The 20,264-nt window shown below is 44.5% G+C and overlaps 2 protein-coding genes across 3 annotated transcripts in view; one reads left to right on the top strand and one right to left on the bottom strand.

Moving 5' to 3' along the window:
• Positions 1 to 285: 285 nt before the first annotated feature.
• Positions 286 to 20,264, top strand: part of ARSG (arylsulfatase G) — an 87,410-nt gene continuing 67,431 nt past the window's right edge. Inside the window, exon 1 of one of the 2 annotated variants that reach the window (XM_075119204.1) lies at positions 286 to 772. The gene's annotated coding sequence lies outside the window, so the exon portion shown is untranslated. Of the gene's footprint in view, positions 773 to 19,851; positions 19,900 to 20,264 lie in introns of those variants that run through there. The other variant, XM_075119205.1, reaches the window with a different exon arrangement.
• SLC16A6 (solute carrier family 16 member 6) lies at positions 5,021 to 20,181 on the bottom strand. The gene is made up of 6 exons (XM_048819213.2): positions 19,798 to 20,181; positions 14,649 to 14,890; positions 13,733 to 13,876; positions 10,971 to 11,099; positions 8,630 to 9,451; positions 5,021 to 7,692 (listed from the first exon to the last, which is right to left on the bottom strand). Exons 2-6 carry the CDS (start codon positions 14,881 to 14,883, stop codon positions 7,472 to 7,474), a joined length of 1,551 nt encoding a protein of 516 aa, XP_048675170.1. The 5' UTR covers positions 14,884 to 14,890; positions 19,798 to 20,181; the 3' UTR covers positions 5,021 to 7,471.

Below are 20,264 nucleotides of genomic sequence, written 5' to 3'. Positions count from 1 at the left end.
TGTGGCACCTTGGAGACTAACAAATTTATTTGGACATAAGCTTTCGTGGGATATAACCCACTTCATCGGATGCATGGAGTGGAAAATACAGTGAGTGGGTATAAATATACAGCACATGGTACCTGCTACTGTATTTTCCACTCCATGCATCCGATGAAGTGGGTTATATCCCACGAAAGCTTATGCCCAAATAAATTTGTTAGTCTCCAAGGTGCCACAAGGACTCCTCATTGTTTTTACTGATACGGACTAACACGGCTATCCCTCTGAAACCTGTGACCATGCAAGGTGGGTGAGGTAATATCACAGAAGTTGGTCCAATAGAAGATACAACCTCACCCACTTTGTCCCCTCACAAAAAGAACATTTAAAACAACAACACAAATCACTCTGCTTTCAAATGACTCTCCAGATGAGTGAGACTGTAGGTCTGCTGGAGGTGCAGGGCTAAAGATTTATCCAACACCCAGTAACAGAAGAGCAGTTCCTGGTTCTGTCTGTGTGGGTCATTGGAAGCAGGAAAAAATATTGCTCCCTTTTGTTGTGTCTGCCCTTAGACACACGCGTGCACGTGCAGACGAATTGTTCTGGAGTGGGCTGGAAAGCAATCATAGGCTTCTGAGACTTCTGTTCCACGCATGGGTAGGGCAGTCAGACTGTGGTGGGAGGTGCAGGGCCTCTCTCTCACCCGCTCACACACGTGTCACGGGCTGTGCAGCGGGGAAGATTAAACATGGCAGGCAGGCAGCAGCAGGCTGCTCTCTGTACACCAGTGAGTGCACCAATCTTTATTTTGGCTTTATGGGGTGTTTGATTTTACACTGACTTTTCCTGGTGGTGGTGTGCCAGCCTCTTTAAACCTGTTGCATTATAGAACTTATTGGCATGAACTGTGAACCTTTTGTTTTGTATCTGGGAGGGGGCATAATGTGGCCTAGGAGCTAGATATGGCCTGTGTATCTCTGTACAGTAATGTGTTTGCCTCTGCCAGATCTCTGAAGGTGCAGAGGAGGGCAGAGCGGAAGGTGTGGTTATAGCTGATAAACTCACAATGCGTGTGTGGGTAGCGGGGAGGGTAAGGGGAAGGATAGGGGGAGATTCTAGTCCAAGCATATCTCATGGTTGGTGGATATTTTTTTGTGATGATATATGTATGACTGAGGTGGAATCCAGATCTTGCCTTGTAAGACCTGGTTGCACTAGTGTGGGGAGGGGGTGCAGAGAGTGGCTTCTCTCCCATTCCCACACACCTGTTGAGCAGCAGGGCAGGAAACCCACTCAGCACTCAAGAGCTAGGCCCTGCTACTGCAACATCCTGGACACTGCTATTCTACAGAGCTGTAATCTGCTGGTTAGTGAGTGTTGCCAGGTGCCCAGCTCCTTGTACATGTGCTGCAATGTGCAGCAAGATTTGCATATTGTTTCTTCTCAGAGAAGCAGTAAGGTGTGCCCCACTGTACATTCACCCTGGCACTTCATGAGTCAGCCTGACCTGCACTGCTAAGATGACAGAGGATCCTTACATGAGGCCAGTACTGTCATACCCCTGAGCATGGCAGATAGAGCAGATAGAGAGGGCAGGATTTGGCTTTAGGCCTGTCTACACAGGAGGCTTATTCTGGAATAAGGTAAGGTGTGAATTCAAAATGCAGTCTGGAATAGATATCCACACTGAGAAGTGTTATGGAATAGCTACTCCAGCTGATTTCTGCTGTAGACAAACTGTTAGTTGTGACCTTTAGGTGTCTGGCCAGTTGTCAGTGCAGCGCATGGTGTCATAAAGGATATTTAGGAAAAAAAATCCAGCAACAGAAACCTACTGGGGAAGGATTTCTGTGGTTTGGACCAAATGCTGCAGTCTTTATCCAGGCAAAACCTTAATTGACTCCAGTGAGAGTTTCTCTTGAGTGAGGATATCAGGGTCAGGTCTTGCGATGGTCTGCAGGATTTACCTTATTATTACTTTGCATCTTATCAGTGTGTTCATTCATGTCTCTGGGTGCACATTATTCACTAAGGTCGAGCACCCCATTAAACTTCACATTACACAGCAACCACCAGCCCTTGCTCACCATGAGGAAAACCCTCCCCTGCCGTAATGCATAGGTACACAGAAGGTCAGTAATCTCAGCCCCTGTCAAATTTCCAGAGGGAGGGGTACCCAGCTACGGACCTTTCCCCACTGAAAATGCCCTTGCTCCAATCTGGAGGGTGTGAAATAAAGGGCAGTCTGAGCATGGAGGTTGGGCTTGAGGCCCTTTGCAGGTAGTAGGGTTTCATGGGTGGAGATTCCCATAGCATTTTCCTATGGATAGATGATCTCTTCCATTCAAAATGACAGTTTCCCCTTTTCAGACCCTGATACCACCAGCATTTCCATAAGAGGCATTTCGTTTTTTGCACCTTAGAGACTAACACATGTATTTGGGCATAAGCTTTTGTGGGCTAAACCCCACTTCATCAGATGCATGGAGTAAAAAACACAATAAGCAGTATATATATTATAGCACATGAAAAGATGGGAGTTGCATTACCAAGTGGGTGGTCAGTGCTAACGAGGCCAATTCAGTTAAGGTGGAAGTGGCCTATTCTCATCAGTTGACAAGAAGGGGTGAATATCAAGAGAGGGAAAACTACTTTTGTAGTGCTAATGGTGGCCAAGGCAATCAAGGTGGATTTCCGACAGTTGACAAGAAATATGAGTATCAGCAGAGGGAAAATGACTTTTTGTAGTGACTCATCCACTCCCAGTCTTTATTCATGCCTAATTTGATGGTGTCCAGTTTGCAAATTAATTCCAGTTCTGCAGTTTCTCACTGAAGTCTGTTTTTAAAGTTTTTTTGTTGAAGAATGGCCACTTTTAAGACTGTTATTCAGTGTCCAGGGAGATTTGAAGTGCTCTCCTACTGGTTTTTGAATGTTACAGTTCTTGATGTCTGATTTGCGTCCATTTATTCTTTTGCATAGAGACTGTCTGGTTTGGCCAATGTACATGGCAGAGGGGCATTGCTGATGCATGATGGCATATATCTCATTGGTAGATGTTCAGGTGAATGAGCCCCTGATGGTATGGCTGATATGGTTAGGTCCTATGATGGTGTCCCTTGAATAGATATGTGGACAGAGTTGGCAATGGGGTTTGTTGCAGGGATTGGTTCCTGGGTTAGTGGTTTTTCTTGTGTGGTGCGTGGTTGTTGGTGAGTATTTGCTTCAGGTTGGGGGGCTGTCTGTAAATGAGGACTGGCCTGTCTCCCAAGGTCTGTGAGAGTGAGGGATTGTCCTCTCTGCAACATAAGTTTACAGAACAAAACACCACTAACCGTCAGGCCCTAACTAAAACCTCTCCAGCGCATCATCAAGGATCTACAACCTACTCTGAAGGACGATCCCTCACTCTTACAGATCTTGGGAGACAGGCCAGTCCTTCTCCTCTCTGCTCTCTTAGTTCTGGTCTTGTCTACTCTGGTCAGTTGGATGACAGGTTCATTATGACATCAGAAACCAAGAAAGCAACATCTAATGGGGAATTGTAAATCTTTTTATTTTTGGGGGGGGGGTTCAGACATGACATTACTAATATTTCAATGGGAAAAAATTGTAAAACCTCATCTTTCAGGCCTTATTTATATATCATATAGGCTACAAACACAGGTTTTTTTTGCCTTCTGCAAGTTACCCTATGTAACGTCCTTTATCTATAGATACTGTATATGGATGACATTGGATCTAACGAACCAGACAACTGCAAGAGAAGGTATTTTATAGTCATGGTTGAAAGAAACAAATTGTATACATGAACTAACTTAACTTGCAGATATAGTGTCTGAGTCTCTGTCTAGCACCTTTAGTAATTTGGACCAGTGCAAAGTGGATGTAAAATGTTACCAAATAAGAATGGTCGTGTTTTTACTCTACTTTGCTCTGGTTTAAATGACTGCATACAGGGCAATAGACAATCTGGCCGATGTGATCAAATGGAATTACTTTAAATCGAGGTGGGGGAAAAAGTTAACTTAGAAAAGAAAAATGTTATAGTGGAAGTCACCAGATGGCACTGTTACAGTTTAACAAGTGTTTTTTTCTTAGCATGTGAGCAAATGTGCAATCTGTTATAGTTTTGTGATGCATGTTCTTTTTGGGGAATCTGTTTCAAATAGCATGTTTACTGTCCACCTTAATCTAAACAGTTAATTCTTGTGGCAGAGTTGCTTCCTGAAAACTGGCTATTGGTGTTGACACTGGGATTTTTGAAAGAGAGGTTTGCTTGCATGGTGTTTGTGATCACCTTTGTTCCAGGACTGATGTATATAGTATAAATAAAACAAGTCACATTAAGAAAGTGCCACAGATTTCTCCTCCAATGAATAACTAGTAATAGTACTTACTATCCACTTTCATGCTATGAGCTATTAATTAAATAGGGAATTGTGGGAGGGAGTGGGGAGAATTGGGTTAAATTTAAATTAATATAGTAAGAAGTTTTGCAGAAGAGAAAGTTAATGCCTCAGGAAGTGTTATGGCCCTGTGCAATTTACAGTTTTACTTTTGAGGCACCAGCCAGCTGCTTTGTAATATAACAAATATTCTTTTCTAATTCACTGAGACAGTATAATTACATGTGTTTTAGATATGATGATGATCCTCAAATGTGTATATGTTATTACAGCACAGTTACCTGTCAGAATGATGCACTGATTATAGCCCAGAGTACAGTGGTACACATTTTACAAGAGCACCAGTTCTCGTTTAAGGTCAGTGTTAATCCACCCTCTCACAGGCAACCAATGTAAAAGAATGCATGGTTGCTCAGGCCATGGGGTAAACACAGTTCTTCAATCTCAGCAAGCTGCATGTGATAGCAATGCACTCCTGAAAGCCTGTCTAAACAGGGAATCATAATCAAGCCTTTTATTCACAAGGGTGCGTGTTACTGTTTGCAAGGTTACTACAGGACAACTAGAAGCACAGCACTGTTAGGTAAAGAATGCAGAAGAGATCTGGAAATGAAAGGGGCAAAAAGTGTTTTTCAAAAAACTTTATTGTAAAACTCAGTATTTTATGTCACTTCCAGACTTCACTAAATACATTACAGAACAAACCAGCAAATCCTGGTTGGAACGCGTTAAGCCTGCTTCTTCTGGGTCTTTTGTGCACATATGCATACATGCACGTGCCTGCTCTTGCTATGGACATAAACAGAGACTTATTGTGCAGCCATTTATAGACATTACTGAATCTGTATTGGAAATCCTTGTAAAAAAGTGACAGTAGAACCTCGTTAATCTGCAGAACAGGTAGTTTTCCTCTCTCACACACACACACACCCTGGCGGCCTCTCCCACTTCTAAACAAGTTTATAATAGCAAAGTGCTGTAGTGAGGTCTCGTATTACTAAGACTTCATTAATTTTACAATTATATTCTACAGTACATTTACCAGCATGCCAGAAGCATTAGCATAAATTAAAAATAAACATTTACAAAAATAAATAAAGTTTTGTGATGCAGTATTGTGTTTGTTCGCTTACTCGCTAATTCACAAAATCTAGTCATCTACAATGGATCTTCCAGTCATTCATGCAATTTAGCGAGGTTCTGCTGTACATGATAAAGTGCTGAAGGCATATATATTTAAAAAAAAAAAAAAAGAAACAAACTGCAGTACAGGCTCACTAGTTCTCAGGCAGTAACAATAGATTGCTACAGCCACTTTGTTGCAGGAATGTGTTTCTTTTTGGACATTTAAGACAGTTTGAACAAAAACACCTTCCTAAAGAGAGGAGTTCTATACAGAGATTGTCCCACATTTCTATGGCTGATAAAATACATAGCATAGCAGTTAATAGACAGTGCCACTTCCACTTAAATACAGAGAAACATGTCAAGCTGTATGCGTACTTAGAACCAAACAAACTTTTTACTTGTCCCCCTGAGTTGCTGAGTGGCATAAAAATGCATAAAGGAATTTATCAAAATAGGAGTGAGTGAACAGCCAATTTGTTGTCTTTCAGAATTCCCTTCTTTATAGGTAATACAAACAGGAAACACAGTAAGGACCCAGTCCTGCTGTCACTGAAGTGAGTGGCAAAATACTGACTTCAATGGGAACCAGGTACAGTGATGATTTTCTTTCCGTTGTAGAAGACCAGTTATTTGATGCCTACAGAAGCTTACGAACACACTGATTGTATTCTAATAATGTAAACTGGTTCTGGTAATGGCCAAGTGCCTTTACTATTTCGTATTAGCTGTGCTGACTTTATTCATGTTAATTCAGTAGTGCTGCAAAGATTCCTTTATGTGCAGCTGTGGTAAGTGAAAGTTGCAGATATGTTTGGGTGCTAATCATACAGGACCAGATTCCCAGCTAGTGCTATTCAGTGGAGCTATATCAGTTTACACCAGCTGAGGATATGACCTACAGTTTATTAAAAGATGGATAGTCTCTTGCATTCAGTCTACCACAGAATAATTTTAAGAGCATAGTTGTCTAAGACCACCATAATAAAAATCAGGCCACATTCACAACAACCTGTGATTTTAAAAACAAAAATCAAACTGAGTTTACAAGGTCGGCCTTGAAAGGATTGGTGCAAAGGAGGTAAAAAGGTTTTCTGCTAAATCAGATATTTTCTCTCCAATTCAAATTATTTATCTGATAGCCTTTAACAATCCTAGAATAACTTAAAATAATAAATACTGGTTTAAATTAAAGACAATACATCTTGCTATCAACAGGAAACGATTTGTAGGATGCTAGTTTGTAAAGAAATAACTTTATAGTGAAATATCTGCAGTAATAACTGGCCATAAAAATAAGTGGTAACCTCTAACTTCCCAGCATTTACAAAATTCAAGTTAACTAAAAACCAATTGACTAATAATTCTACTTTAACTAATTAGCCTACCCTATTGTCCTTATGTCGCCTTACAATGATCTGAAACAAGAGTCCATGTTCTTCTGATAGAAAACTCAAGAGTTCAAATTACTTATATTTAAATAATTTCTTCTGCATTATTTATTCTGTGACTGAATAAGATTTACAGTTGGGGAAGCCTGCGAGGCAATCAAAGATTGTGACTTAATAGATTTAGTTGTATGGGCCACTTTGGATTTTCATCCATACAACCTTATGTTTTCCACTTAAGAGCAGTTGAACTTCAGGTATGCATGTCATGTATTAGGAAAGCAGAAATGTGAACCACATCTCTTCATGCGGGACAGGAGTATTCTTATGTAGCTAGCAATGCGTGGACATCTCATATGGAACCTACCATTGCTGGTTTAAAAAAATAAAAGCAATCTTTCCAGAAGAATAGTTGTTGATGGCAACTTTTTCATATTAAGATTTTGCATTCCCTTTGAAGTTTAGTTTTAGAACATGGAGCAGAGCGGACTTGTTTTTCCCAGATTTAACACAGAGTGTATTGATTTATAAGGACCAACTTTTTTATGCTATGCTGTCACAGCTTTATACTGAATCATCTGTTTTTCCAAGATCCATTTCAATAAAGTCATCTGGTATGTCTTCTAAAGCTTCCGATGCATTTCCTTCTACACCCTGCTTCTGACCTTGACACAGGACTGCCTTGCAGGGTCTTACTAAGGACAGAAACACAGCTCCCAGTATCATGCCAGCAGCACAGGAGTAGAAGGCTGATCTGTAGTTCTGTGTCACGTCCACTAGCACACCTATGGAGGAAGCATTTTAAATCTATTAAAAATAATAATCACATCTCACGCTTGTCCACCATTTTTCTGTCCATCCCATTACCTCAAAAACACCCCCCTCCCAACTTTTCAATATAGTTGCCACTGTATTTGTATGAAGAAAAGGAGGACTTGTGGCACCTTAGAGACTAATCAATTTATTTGAGCATGAGCTTTCGTGAGCTACAGCTCACTTCATCAGATGTATACCGTGCGGTATACATCTGATGAAGTGAGCTGTAGCTCACGAAAGCTCATGCTCAAATAAATTGGTTAGTCTCTAAGGTGCCACAAGTCCTCCTTTTCTTTTTGCGAATACAGACTAACACGGCTGTTACTCTGAAACCTGTATTTGTATGATATTGCAAGTTGAAGATAGTTAGGTACTGGTAATCAGCTAACCATTGCTGGTACCTTTTTAAGCCTTAAAATATCAAGGGTTAACTTACTACATATTTAACTGATATCTGCCAATACGGACTGACTTATTTTTCAGGGTGTATGGCTAGAAGGCACTGTATAAATGAGTTGTTTACATGTGTATATTTCATTAAAACCCAGAAAGAATGCCAGTTTTAGGATTCTAACTGGAACAGGCTAGCCGTGCAATATTTTCCTTCCTTGAGGCTCTTCTATAGAGGATGCCTCATGTCCAAGACACTGCAGTGCTGCATTTCTGCATTGCAGCAACCTTCTTTCCAGCTCAAGAGGTCTGGATGGGACATCATTACTTGGAGCCTACCACTATTGCTCCTAGTTCAGTCAGAAAGGTTGTTATAAGGTATTCTCACCTTCCCACCCAGGCACAGGAGTAACACTAACCACAGGCCTAACCCATTGCAACATGGTTATTAGGAAGAGGCATCAATAAGAGTAGCTGATTTCAGCTATTCAAAAAAGGTATGTATTTTAAAGTTACCTGCAAGGGGTGGTCCAGCCAACCCAGCTAAACTCTGAATGAACACATACACTCCAGCTGCAGAAGACATCCTGTCAATACCAGCCACATCATCTTCGGCTAACATTGGAATGTGTGTGCCCGCTACAGTTCCAAGCATGAACCCAAAAAATATGCTACATATCATCAATCCCCAAAATTCATAGGCAAGAGGGAAGGCAAAGAGAGCTATGGAGAGCAGAATGACACATATGAGTTCAATGTAAATCTTGCGGATAGGCTTCTTGTTGAGGAGCCAACCGGCGCTAATTCTTCCAAAGACTTCAGCAATGGCCATTGCAGACAATATGTATGCAGAACGATCCTTGTCGATACCAAGACTGATGCTGAGAGGAATGATGTAGAGTGATGGAGCAAAGAATCCCAGAGTAGCAAATAGACCAAAAAGTGCATAACAAATAAAGCCGTGGTCTTTCATCACAGAAAAGTCCAGTAGTTGGATTTTTGGTTCTTTAGGGGAGCTGCTAGCTTCAACAAGCATCTTTATGGTTTCCTTTGGTTCTTCACTTTTCAGCTCTGCTTTGGTGTTTCCAGGCACACTGCTGGGTGAGGTAGATACTTCTACTCCTGAGTCAATTGAATCTATTGAGGTGCGTGTTTGCTCATTTTCAAGCATGTACTTAGTCTCTGTATGCTCTTCTGTTGGCAATACTTTCACTTCTTCCTGTGCTTGGATAATAATAGGTCGCAGCAGTGATCCACAGATGACAATGCCTAACTGTAGCACTCCAACTATCAGGAGACTGTATCTCCAACCAATCTGCTCCTTCAAAGAGGTGATAGCTGGGGAAATGGGGAGCAGAGAAGAAATTATTAAAAACAGGAAGCCTCTAATTTTTTTTTTTAAATTACACACAAAAAAAATCAAAGTTATTGGATCAAACTCTGCTGCAATAGGGTCCAAGGTGTCTCAAATTAGGCTCCTAAAAAACTAATGGCCACTTTTGAAAGCATAGACTTACGTGACTTGCTCAAGATCACTCACTGGGCTCACTATCAGAATTCCAGATTCCCAGTTTTAGGCTTATTCTACATTGGCTAGTATTTAGAGTCTGACGTGTAGTAACTATGGGATTTCCCTTCTCTTCTCTGGTAAACAGTCTTTTCAGACATTTCTTAACTGGCATGGGCTGGCAGGCACTTTGACCAGCAGGGAGCAACTAGGTATTATTTTTAATGAGTGTGTGTGAACTCTGTTTTAAAGTTTCCTTTCCTATCTGACCCCATCCTGAAGCCAGTCAGTAAGGGGGACTTTTTTTTCTATTCAAACTGTGTGCTGGTGCTTACATACAAGCCTTTCATTACAAGGGTTTCTTTAACTGAAAATGGGTATTTTGCATTAGTTGAAGGCACACCAGTAGACTATTATCTGATCAGTAGAGAAATGGCAGGTTTCTTCTACTAGCACTTTTTTCAGAATAGCTAAATGAGAGGAAGCAAAGATGATGGGGAGTGGGTTTCCAGAAAGTACAGTACTAGAAAAAGCTTCTTGTCTGCTTATGGAATTCTAGGAAGGTCTCATGCAATTCAATCTCTCAAGACCTTGGGGTTAGGTTTCACATGACACATACTCTGAAAGATTAGTGAAGACAGAGCTTGAGGTTAACTCCATGTTACAGCCCATGCTATAAAGTAGCCATGGTAACTACCCTGCCTTATTTTTAGCTTGCCAGAGCTGTACAGGGAACCTACCAGATGGTGTAACAGTGTAGTTTACCCGATTTGGCCAGCACAGACTGAGACTAAAAAGCCAAGCCTCTCCCCCGACATTGATTTTTTTTTTTTGGCCAATAACAGGGGCAGATTGTTTCCCTATGATGTAACACCATGCAGGAGATGGGTTCCCCTTGCAGTTTTCTTCTGCATTCTTCTCAGGCAGAGAAAGGCAGCAGAAGGCTAGGGCTACTTGTCCAGAGACCTTGTGTCTCCTGGGAGCTCTGGGTTCCTGGCACACCCCCACAAACTCCAACTTCAGTGAAAGTTAATAAGACATGTCATTGTCTTGTGACCAGAATAACTAGGATCTAAACTTAACACTATGCAGGAGAAACGCATTTAAGTGGTCTATCCAAAAATTCCACTGGGACTAATTTTGAAGTCCTTACTCAGGCAACGTCTTCAAAAGGAGTTTTACCCTAGTAAGGACAGCACTGGCCCAGTAACTACAAGTGTCAATGAAATCAATATAGTTGTGATTAAGGTGTCAGCTTATGTAAGAATCGGGCCCTCATTTGATTGGTAGGAGGATCACAGAATGTATTACTTACGTACACTTGTGTTTACAATATTTTGGTCTATATACCTGGTGCAAAAGAGAAGACAGCAAAACATTCTCCTGTGGACGCCACTGCAGTGACCAGTGAACGCCGTTTGTCAAAATACTGTGACAAAATGGTGACAGTCGGGAGGAAAGACAGACAGTATCCCAAGCCTGTGAATAAATGTCAAAAATTGTCATGACAATGGGGAAGGAAGCAAGCTGGATGCGAATGCCAGCTTTCCTGGTGGTGAAATTATGGTATCAGTTCTGCCAACTAAGTAACTCACCTAGGGAAAAACAGAATGACTGACCATGGCCAAGACCCACTAGATCAGAGGTGGGCAGACTACGGCCTGCAGGCCACATCCAGCCTGCGGGACTGTCTTGCCTGGCCCCTGAGCGGGGAGGCTAGCCCCCGACGCCTCCCACCCTGTCCCCTGTAGGCAGCGCTCAGGCCCACCGCTCCTACTGGGCAGTGTGCGGAGCGCAGCTGGCTCTGGCCGGGTGGCGCGGCTGCGAGCTCCTGCTGCTCTGAGCAGCATGGTAAGGGAGTGGGGGGTTCTGGGGGGCAGTCAGGGAGCAGGGGACGGTTGGATGGGGTGGAGGTTCTGGGGGTGGGGGCTGTCAGGGGATGGGAAACAGGGAGGGTTGGGAGTCCCAAGGGGCCAGGATCCCGGGGCGGGCAATTGGGGCGATGGGTCCCAGGAGGGGGCGGTCAGGGGATGAGGAGCAGAGGGTGGGAGTCCTGGTGGGGCTGTCAGGGGGGTTGGATAGGGGGCTGGGTTCCTAGGAGGGGGCAGTCAGGGAACAAGGAGCATGGGGGGGGGTGTTGGAGGTTCTGAGGGGGACAGGAAGTGGGAGGGGGCGGATAGGGGGCAGGGGCCAGGCTGTGTGCGGAGGCACAGCCTTCCCTACCCAGCCCTCCCTACAGTTGTGCAACGCTGATGTGGCCCTCGGGCCAAAAAGTTTGCCCACCCCTGCACTAGATCCTGCTTCCTACTCTCAAATAACTGGGAATTTCCAATTGGAATTTCCAAGGATCCTTTATTTAGTTACTGGTTTGTGTCTCTGGTGCTCATCACCCTAGTGTCAGAGCACTTCCTGGACAATAGCTTTATCTTTAAAACACCCTGGCCATGTTGGCAAGTATCATTATCCCCAATTTACAGATGGAGAACTGAGCTACAGGGAGATTCAAGGGCTCAATCCTGGTAAGGTGCTGAGCACCTTCAGCTTCCACTGAAGTCATAGGTATGGCCCTACCAAATTCACGGCCATGAAAAATGTGTCATGGACCATGAAATCTGGTCTCCCCCCTGTGAAATCTGGTCTTGTGTGCTTTGACCCTGTACTATACAGATTTCATGAGGGAGACCAGCGTTTCTCAAACTGGGGGTCCTGACCCAAAAGGGAGTTGCGGGGAAGAGAGGTCGCAGTATTGTGACCCTTACTTCTGCGCTGCCTTCAGAGCTGGGTGGTTGGAGAGTGGCAGCTGCTTGCCAGGCCCCAGCTCTGAAGGCAGCGCCCCGCCAGCCGCAGCACAGAAGTAAGGGTGGCAACACCATACCAGGCCATCCTTACTTCTGCGCTGCTGCTGGTGACGGCTCTGCCTTCAGAGCTGGGCTCCCAGCTAGCAGCCGCTGTTTTCCAGCTGCCCAGCTCTGAAGGCAGCGATGCCATCAGCAGCAGCACAGAAGTAGCAACCCCCCACCATAACCTTGTTCCCAGCCCCCCGCCCCAACTCCTTTTTTAGGTTGGGATCCCTACAATTACAGCAGTGAAATTTCAGATTTAAATAGCTCAAATCATGAAATTTATGATTTTTAAAATCTTATGACTATGAAATTGACCACATTTGACTGTGAATTTGGTAGCGTCCTAGTCATAGGGAATTGACAGTGGTCAGCACATCTACAGGATTATTTGACAATTTTCAGGATCAAGCCACAGGTGACCTGGCCTAGGTAACACACACGAAGTGTGAGGCAGAGGCAGGAAATCAAACCCAGATCTCCAGAGTCCCAGTTCAGTGACTTAACCACAAGCTCATCCTCTCTCTCTGGAAAGGGAAATAATTTCAGAAGCATCTGGAATGAGACTCTTCACAGCAAGGCAAGTGACTTCGGTGTGATAACAATACTCAGAAATCTTCCAGAAGATTGTGTGCGTGCACACATGTACACACATACGTACGTATGTACGCACACACACTATTATATATATATATAGCAACCTAAATATCCTCTTTGCAAAGCTAAGTGATGGCTTTTATACATGCACAAAAACTGAATTTTATATATCAAGTGTACACATCGGTTTGGAAAACAAACATTGATGCCTAGGAGATCATAAAATGCAGTATGCCCCCTTGATATCCCCCCCCAAACAAACAAGGCAAGAGTTCTGTGGGAGAGTTAGAAAAGAAATCAGTTTTGAAGTGACTGACACAGGCAGTCTTTGTGAAAGAAATGGGTTTTAAGGAGAAATATGAAGAGGCGAGATGGTTTGTTGAATGAGAAATGGGAGCTGGTTCCAAGTGTAGGTGGCAGCCTGAAACAACAACAACAAGAAATAGAATTGGCAAATGATAAAAGAGGAACAACAAGGAAGCAGGACTGGGAGGAGCATAAGGAGTAAGATGAAGAGTCATTAAACAAAAACCAAAACCAAAACAAACAAACAAACAAAAAACAAAACACACAAAAAAAAAACGCAAGCCAGTTTAGGATAAGGGAATCCTAAATTGTGTTTGCTGGAAACTTCACCAGTAGACGGAGTATCTGAGAGATGTGGAAGTAACTCACCAGAAATTAGGCCAATTGTGATATACATCTCGACAACTGTGCGTGCAAAGGAGGCCGTGACCATTCCAATACTGATCAGTATACCTCCGACCATCACCACAAGACCATGACCAAAACGATTACTCAGGACTGTAGACAAAGGAGCTGCATTGGCGGGGGACAAAAGTGCATAAAGCATGACAGTAATTTGCAGAACGCCTGTTGTCTCTGATCTCTTCTCCCCATTTTCTCCTTTTATCCTTCTAGTCACTCTGACACTCTTCTTTGCTCCATGCCAGTCTACGCCCACACCCTTGCCACTCTATCTGCCCTTCCCCAAGCATTTTCTACCCAGCAAGAAATCTTGCAGCCTGAAATAAATACTGTAGGTGAAATCTTGGCCCCACTGAAGTCAAAACTCCCACTTCACAATTTCACCACAATTTCACCTTTAGTGCTTTTATAGCACTTACCAGCTATATATGGCAAGTCACTTTACAAAAGTTGGGTGCTCATTGTTATCTATCCCTCACGTTTACGGAAACTGAGATAGAGAGATCTTAAGTGACTTGTCAAAGCTCACACAAGAAGTCAGAAGCAGAGACATGTACAAAGCCCAGTTCATCCCAGGCCCCATCTGTGGTGGTTCAGAATGAGAATGAAGAAGTGAGTTGTGGAAATAGCAGAGACTAAGAAAGGGAACTGATGAGTAGAGTGTGGGATGGGACGTTGAATGACTTACCCCCTCGTTTCCTTGCTCTTTATGGTTCGTGATAGCGGGATATGCAGGCTATCAACCATAGATAGCTCAGAGGAGGAGAGAGTATATATACACTAAGTGATGTGAATGTGTGTAGATCCCAATATGTATACGGGTGCAACAGTAACAGGAACACAGACCCTTAATTTTCAAACTGAACATGTACTGTGCACTTACCTGTGAAAGTTAGTACAAACACACATATTGAAATGATCCATGATATCTTGCTGTTCGTTTCATCAAAGCTTTCCATCAAATCATTAAAGAAGACTCCAAATGATTTTATAATACCATATGTAAGTGCTTCCACAACAAAGAAAGCAAAAGCAACAGTCCATCCCCATCCTCCATCAGGCACTTTAGTATAAACATTTGGGGTGGTGCATGACATTTTTATAGTGTTGACAGTCATTCTTAATCTGGAATAGAGGGAAAAAAATAAGACTTTTTAAATTCATTTTTTACAAAGCCTAATAATTGTAACATCACATAAAAAAATATTGGGGAGGAGAGTCCCTTTCTCGTTCTGCTGCTGTGAGATTAAATACAGGGGACTCAGGTAGAAGTTTCTCTTTTCTATGATGAGATGGGAGTGGTTTGTCAGTGGGCCCTTTGAATGAAGAACCAGAAACTCATCACTCAGCATCAGGACAAGCTGTTGGGGCATTGTTCTGAAGTCTGTGTCATTTCATGAGCCCTCTGGGGCTCATCACTCAGCATCAGGACAAGCTGTCCCAATCAGCAAAACCAGTGATTAAAAGCAGTCATCTGAGTTAAATGCGAGATACAATTCATGAAAAAATAAATAAATCCACAGGAGAGCCCCAGAGGGCTCATGAAATGACACAGACTTCAGAACAATGCCCCAACAATCAAGTTTTTCTAACTTGCTGACATTGAATGAAAAGTAAAGTAGTAGCGGGAGGCTGAGACTTCCATCTTGCACTTCCTCAAGGACCTCTGCTGTCACAGTCCAAAGCTCCAACTCAGCTCTACATGGTTTCTGCAGAGCTGGTTAGTTACGTAAATCAGCTAGAAGCTATTTTTTTCCTGTGGCTTTTAAAGCCATTAAATGCTTTCCTGAGCACTCACAGGGGCTGCTAAGATTCAAGGAAAGAGAGTGGAGTGGCTTGGATCATCAAAGACATAAGACAGGGAAAAAAACCAACCAACCAACCAAACCCTCTGTTCCCTTCACCTCTCCCTCAAGTAGCCAAGATGAATTTGGAGGTGGGTGCAGCCCCTAGTGGTTCTTGGGGCTAGGAAACATTGGTCTATTCTGAAGCTTTTCCCCTGGAAACAAGGATTTGTTAGGATCAGTTTGTCTGATGCTGAGGAAGTTAAAAGTGACCTGCAAAACAGACAGACCAAATTGCTTCAGCATGATGGGCTGAACACTTACAGCAACAGTAAAGGAAGGCACTGAACACATTATAAAGGAAAACCACATGTGTCCCCTTACCATAAGTCTCAATCATGATGACATGCCAGAGATTGCTGATTAGTGCTCAGTGAAACACCCAATCATGCATCTGGTGACTTCACGCTCACCACTAATCTAGTCTGCAGGCTAGGACTGGCATACACATGTAAATAAGTCCTATTGTTAACACTGCTTGGTTTTCTGGAGTATTTTAATACCCTACAGGATATTAAGCTAGGCCCAAATCATCCTGGTGTAACTCTATTGATGTCAGTGGAGTTACACCAGGGATAAATGTGGCAGATTAGCTTTTAAAAGTACTGCAATACTATGTCGAAAAACAAATCAACAGAAAAAGACCCCCAAACCCACACAACCCAGGGTTAATCTTAGTGCTTTCTGAAAACTGGCCTTGTAGTGGGTATGACCTCACCAAGAGGACTCATGGAGTCCCTGTTGCCAGCTAACCAGAGTAGGTCAAGACTCCATTTTATTTTGTAAGCCTTCAACATACACAAGTGCAAAGGGTCATTTCTCTTTCTGGGCACCTTATAGACTAACAGACATATAATACATGCATCAGATGAAGTGGATATTCACCCACAAAAGCTTATGATCCAATACGTCTGTTAGTCTATAAGGTGCCACGGGACTCTTTGCCGCTTTTACAGATCCAGACCAACACAGCTACCCTTCTGATACTTCTCTTTCTGGAGCTCCCAGTAAAAACCAAGGCCCTGTGTCACAACAAGCATCCCACTAGCTGAGGAGGGCTAAGGCCTGTGCTTCTGAGTAGGATGGACAGAGAGGTATGAGAGACATCATGATCTACACTGCGGGACGGCCCTGTCACCCACCTGCTGTGTGACCTTGAGCAAGTCACCTCTCTCTCTGCTTATTTCCCCTCCCACCCTTTCTCTGTCTTTTCTGGTTAGGACTTGTCTATACTATGGAGGCTACAGCACCGTAGCTATGCCTCTGTAACCCCATAGCGTAGATGGATGCTACAGTGATGGATGGGGGTTTTCCATCACGGTAGGAACTCTACCTCCCCAGTGATAGCTAGGTTGATGGAAGCATTCTTCTGTCAACCCAGCTCAGGGGTGGGCAAACTACGGCCCAGGGCTGCATCCGGCTCTCCAGATGTTTTAATCTGGCCCTTGAGCTCCCGTGGGGGAGCGGAGTCTGGGGCTTCTTCCACTCTGCGCGGCTTCTGGAAGCAGCGGCATGTCCCCTCTCTGGCTCCTATACATAGAGGCGCCAGGGGGCTCTGCACGCTGCCCCCGCCCCAAGCACTGCCCCCGCAGCTGCAATTGGCCAGGAACCATGGCCAATGGGAGCTGCAGGGGCGGAACCGGCGGACAGGGCAGCTTGCCTGGCCACGCCTCCGCATAGGAGCCGGATGAGGGACATGCTAGTGCTTCTGGGAGCTGCTTGAGGTAAGTGCCGCCTGGAGCCTGCACCCTGACCCTCTCCCATGCCCCAACCCCCTGCCCCGCCCTGATCCCCCTCCTGCCCTTGAACTCCTTAGTCCCAGCCCAGAGCATCCTCTTGCACCCCCAACCCCTCATCCCCAGCCCCACCCCAGAACCCACACCCCAACCCCCAATTTTGTGCGCATTCATGGCCCACCGTACAATTTCCATACCCAGATGTGGCCCTCGGACCAAAAAAGTTTGCCCACCCCGACCTAGCTGCATCTACCTCAGGGGTTAGGAGCGATGAAGCTATGTCAATTTACAGCTTAAGTACAGACAATGCATTAAATTGTAAATTCTCTAGGATGTGAACTCTCTTACTATGTACGTCTTACTGTATAATGCTCAGAACAATGGGACCCTCTAGGTGCTACAACACACTAACCCTAACCTTGGATCTTGAACTATTCCCAGCTGGTTGCTTTATCCCTGGTCTGCTATTCCTCCCCCCCCCCCCCCCAATCTTTACACAATAATGTTTTCCTTCCCCAATTTTCTACCTGAGTTGCTTGAAGGCATCCATAAAGATTTATTTGGGAAAAGCCCAAGGTATCTGTTAGGTCTTGTATGCTAATTTCAGCTTAAATTTAGAGTTCAAGGTTTAATTTCAAACAGAGATACTGACACACCCTTTAAGTGTAACAGAAATCTGTATGTATGGAATACTCTTTGCTAGATTGTGGGTCTATTCATTAAAAGCTGTTCCATTCTATCATGTCAATACTCATTCAGAACATGCACTTAGATATATTCAAATGCACTTCAAGATTCCTTATGGAAAGGATGGCAAAAGCTGCTGCAGGGCATTTGATACAAGTCACTAATCGATTTACAAGATCTAGTTTTTTAACGATGCTTAAGAATTTACAGTTTTGCTACTTGAAGCGAGTCCCATAGGGATAACACTTACTAATGGAAGCTGAAGAGTAAGCCTGGGGTAGGAGGCATGTTGTCTACACAAATTCTAACTTTTCCTACTTGGGTGAAGAGACTGCAGAAGGGCAGGTTTGTGCTGAAAGACTTGGTGACTTAAAGAAAATGACCTGCCTTCTTTGGTTAAGCACAACGGGTCAAATCCATACATGTTGTAACTCCATAAGTACACTTAGTGACTATACACACAAAGACTAAATTCCTCAGAGCTAGCTAGAAATGGCAATTAATAATTCTGTATTTCCAGCAGTCGCCCTAATATGCTATTTGATTTCTGAACAGAAGACAGTCAATGCCTAGAGTAGTTCACAATTAGGGAAACTCTTATAGGGATCATGTATTTCAGAGATGCTATAGCACATCTCTTGTGGAAAGTGTCTTTCACATTGATGCTGTGTTGAAGAAACAGATATATTGTTGGTTTTTGTAAAGGTGTTGTACAAAGTTACTGTATATATTTTCCTATCATACTGCTGTTCTCATTTAAATCCAGCCAGAGAAAACTGGTTGAAGATACTTGTTCTCAGAGGGCACTATATCAAACAACAGCAGCATCCTAAACCTTCTGTAAAATGGGGATTGGGAACAGGAACTGAAAACGAACCTTAATAACTTAGGGCAAACTTCTGCTGTCTAGCCACTCGGTGGAGAGAATGCGGGCATGCCGGTCTTCCCCCTTCAACAGAATCTCAGATCCACCCGGCAGATTTTACCAACATTGTGTCCTCCCAAAGCATGCAGAACCCTCCCTGCTCCGGATCTCAATGCTGCTTCATCTGTTTTCCAAAGGCACGGAGGACCCCCTCCAAAGTGGACCTCAGCACCCTGATTCAACAAAGCATTGGATGAGGTGTTCCCGTCCATTCAGCATTTAAACCTGTGCTGATGTCCCACTGACCTCAGGGAGACTTAAACACACTTCAATGCTTTGTTGACCAAGAACGGGGTTGAGCATGTGCTTAGCTTTATGGCTCTCCTTTGCTGATTTGGAACTTGACCTCAGGAGAAAGCAGATCGTTAGCGTCCAAATCTTCCTTCAAAGTTTTTTTTAAAAGACTCTTGGTCCTTCAGCAGTGGGGGCCCTAGGGATACAGACCGGTGTGCAAATCTGTGGCACGCCAGATGTCATAAAAAACTGAAGAAATGAGCGAGAGACACTAAAAGAAAAGCAATTTTGAAATATACAGCCAAGCAAGTGCCTTTAAAAGCAAAAAAAAAAAAAAATCTATCGATCAAGAAGGACCACGGCAAAAATTATCTGGGTGCAAAATCATCAATCATCATCCCCTCGTGGTTCCTAAGTGGTGCAGGGAAAAGAAGTGCGGGGGCAGACGTCCGGCATCACTTTCTGAAGGTTTAAGCAGCCCGGTGACCGCGGGCGGCAGCGCTGGAGAGGGCAGCCAGCTGTTCCCTGGACACACGGATGCTCCTAGGTACAGACATAAGGAAACGGGCACAAGGCAACAAACTTTTAAGCATGAATCTCACTTACCAGGTTTGCTGCTGCTGGGGGAGGAGGAGGAGGCGGCAGGACCCCCCCCGCCCCCGAGCCACAGCGGGGTGCAGGCGAGCTCAGCGGCGCATCAGCAGCATGGTGAGGGGGCTGGCTGGAGCAGGGGGGGAAGGGGCTGGGGCGGGCAGCCGGCCAGGGACCCCGGTGCAGGGCTGTGGCTGGAGAAGAGGGGGGGGGGGGGAGGCGCTAGCCCCACTGAGCAGGGCTAGGGGGTCTGTGCCCGGCTGCTCCCAGCCCCCCGCGCCGGGCTGCCCCCCAGCGCCTTGCTCCGGCGGGTCCCGCCTGTGCCCGGCTGCCCGAGTGCCCGTGCGGCGGGGGCCCTGCTCCTGCCCGGGCGGCGGCGGCAGCGGCGGCAGCTGTCCCCCCTCCGCTCGCGTCCCGGCTTTATATAGACCGGCTCGAGCCGGTCTCTGCCGGCGGACCCGGCGCGCGCGGCAGCTCAGCAG

The sequence above is a fragment of the Caretta caretta genome, chromosome 14 (assembly GCF_965140235.1).
Source record: "Caretta caretta isolate rCarCar2 chromosome 14, rCarCar1.hap1, whole genome shotgun sequence".
Lineage (NCBI taxonomy): Eukaryota > Metazoa > Chordata > Testudines > Cheloniidae > Caretta > Caretta caretta.
Note: the sequence above shows the minus strand (reverse complement) of the source record. Positions and strands in the feature narration are given on the sequence as shown.

What these genes read in the sequence shown, in the direction of transcription:
- SLC16A6 (XM_048819213.2), bottom strand. Translation starts at nt 14,883, where the DNA reads ATGACTGTCAACACTATAAAAATGTCATGCACCACCCCAAATGTTTAT. An exon ending in CACAATTGGCCTAATTTCTG is followed by an intron (nt 11,100 to 13,732) that starts GTGAGTTACTTC and finishes ATTTATTCACAG; the next exon opens with GCTTGGGATACTGTCTGTCT. An exon ending in GGCTGGACCACCCCTTGCAG is followed by an intron (nt 7,693 to 8,629) that starts GTAACTTTAAAA and finishes CTTCCTCCATAG; the next exon opens with GTGTGCTAGTGGACGTGACA.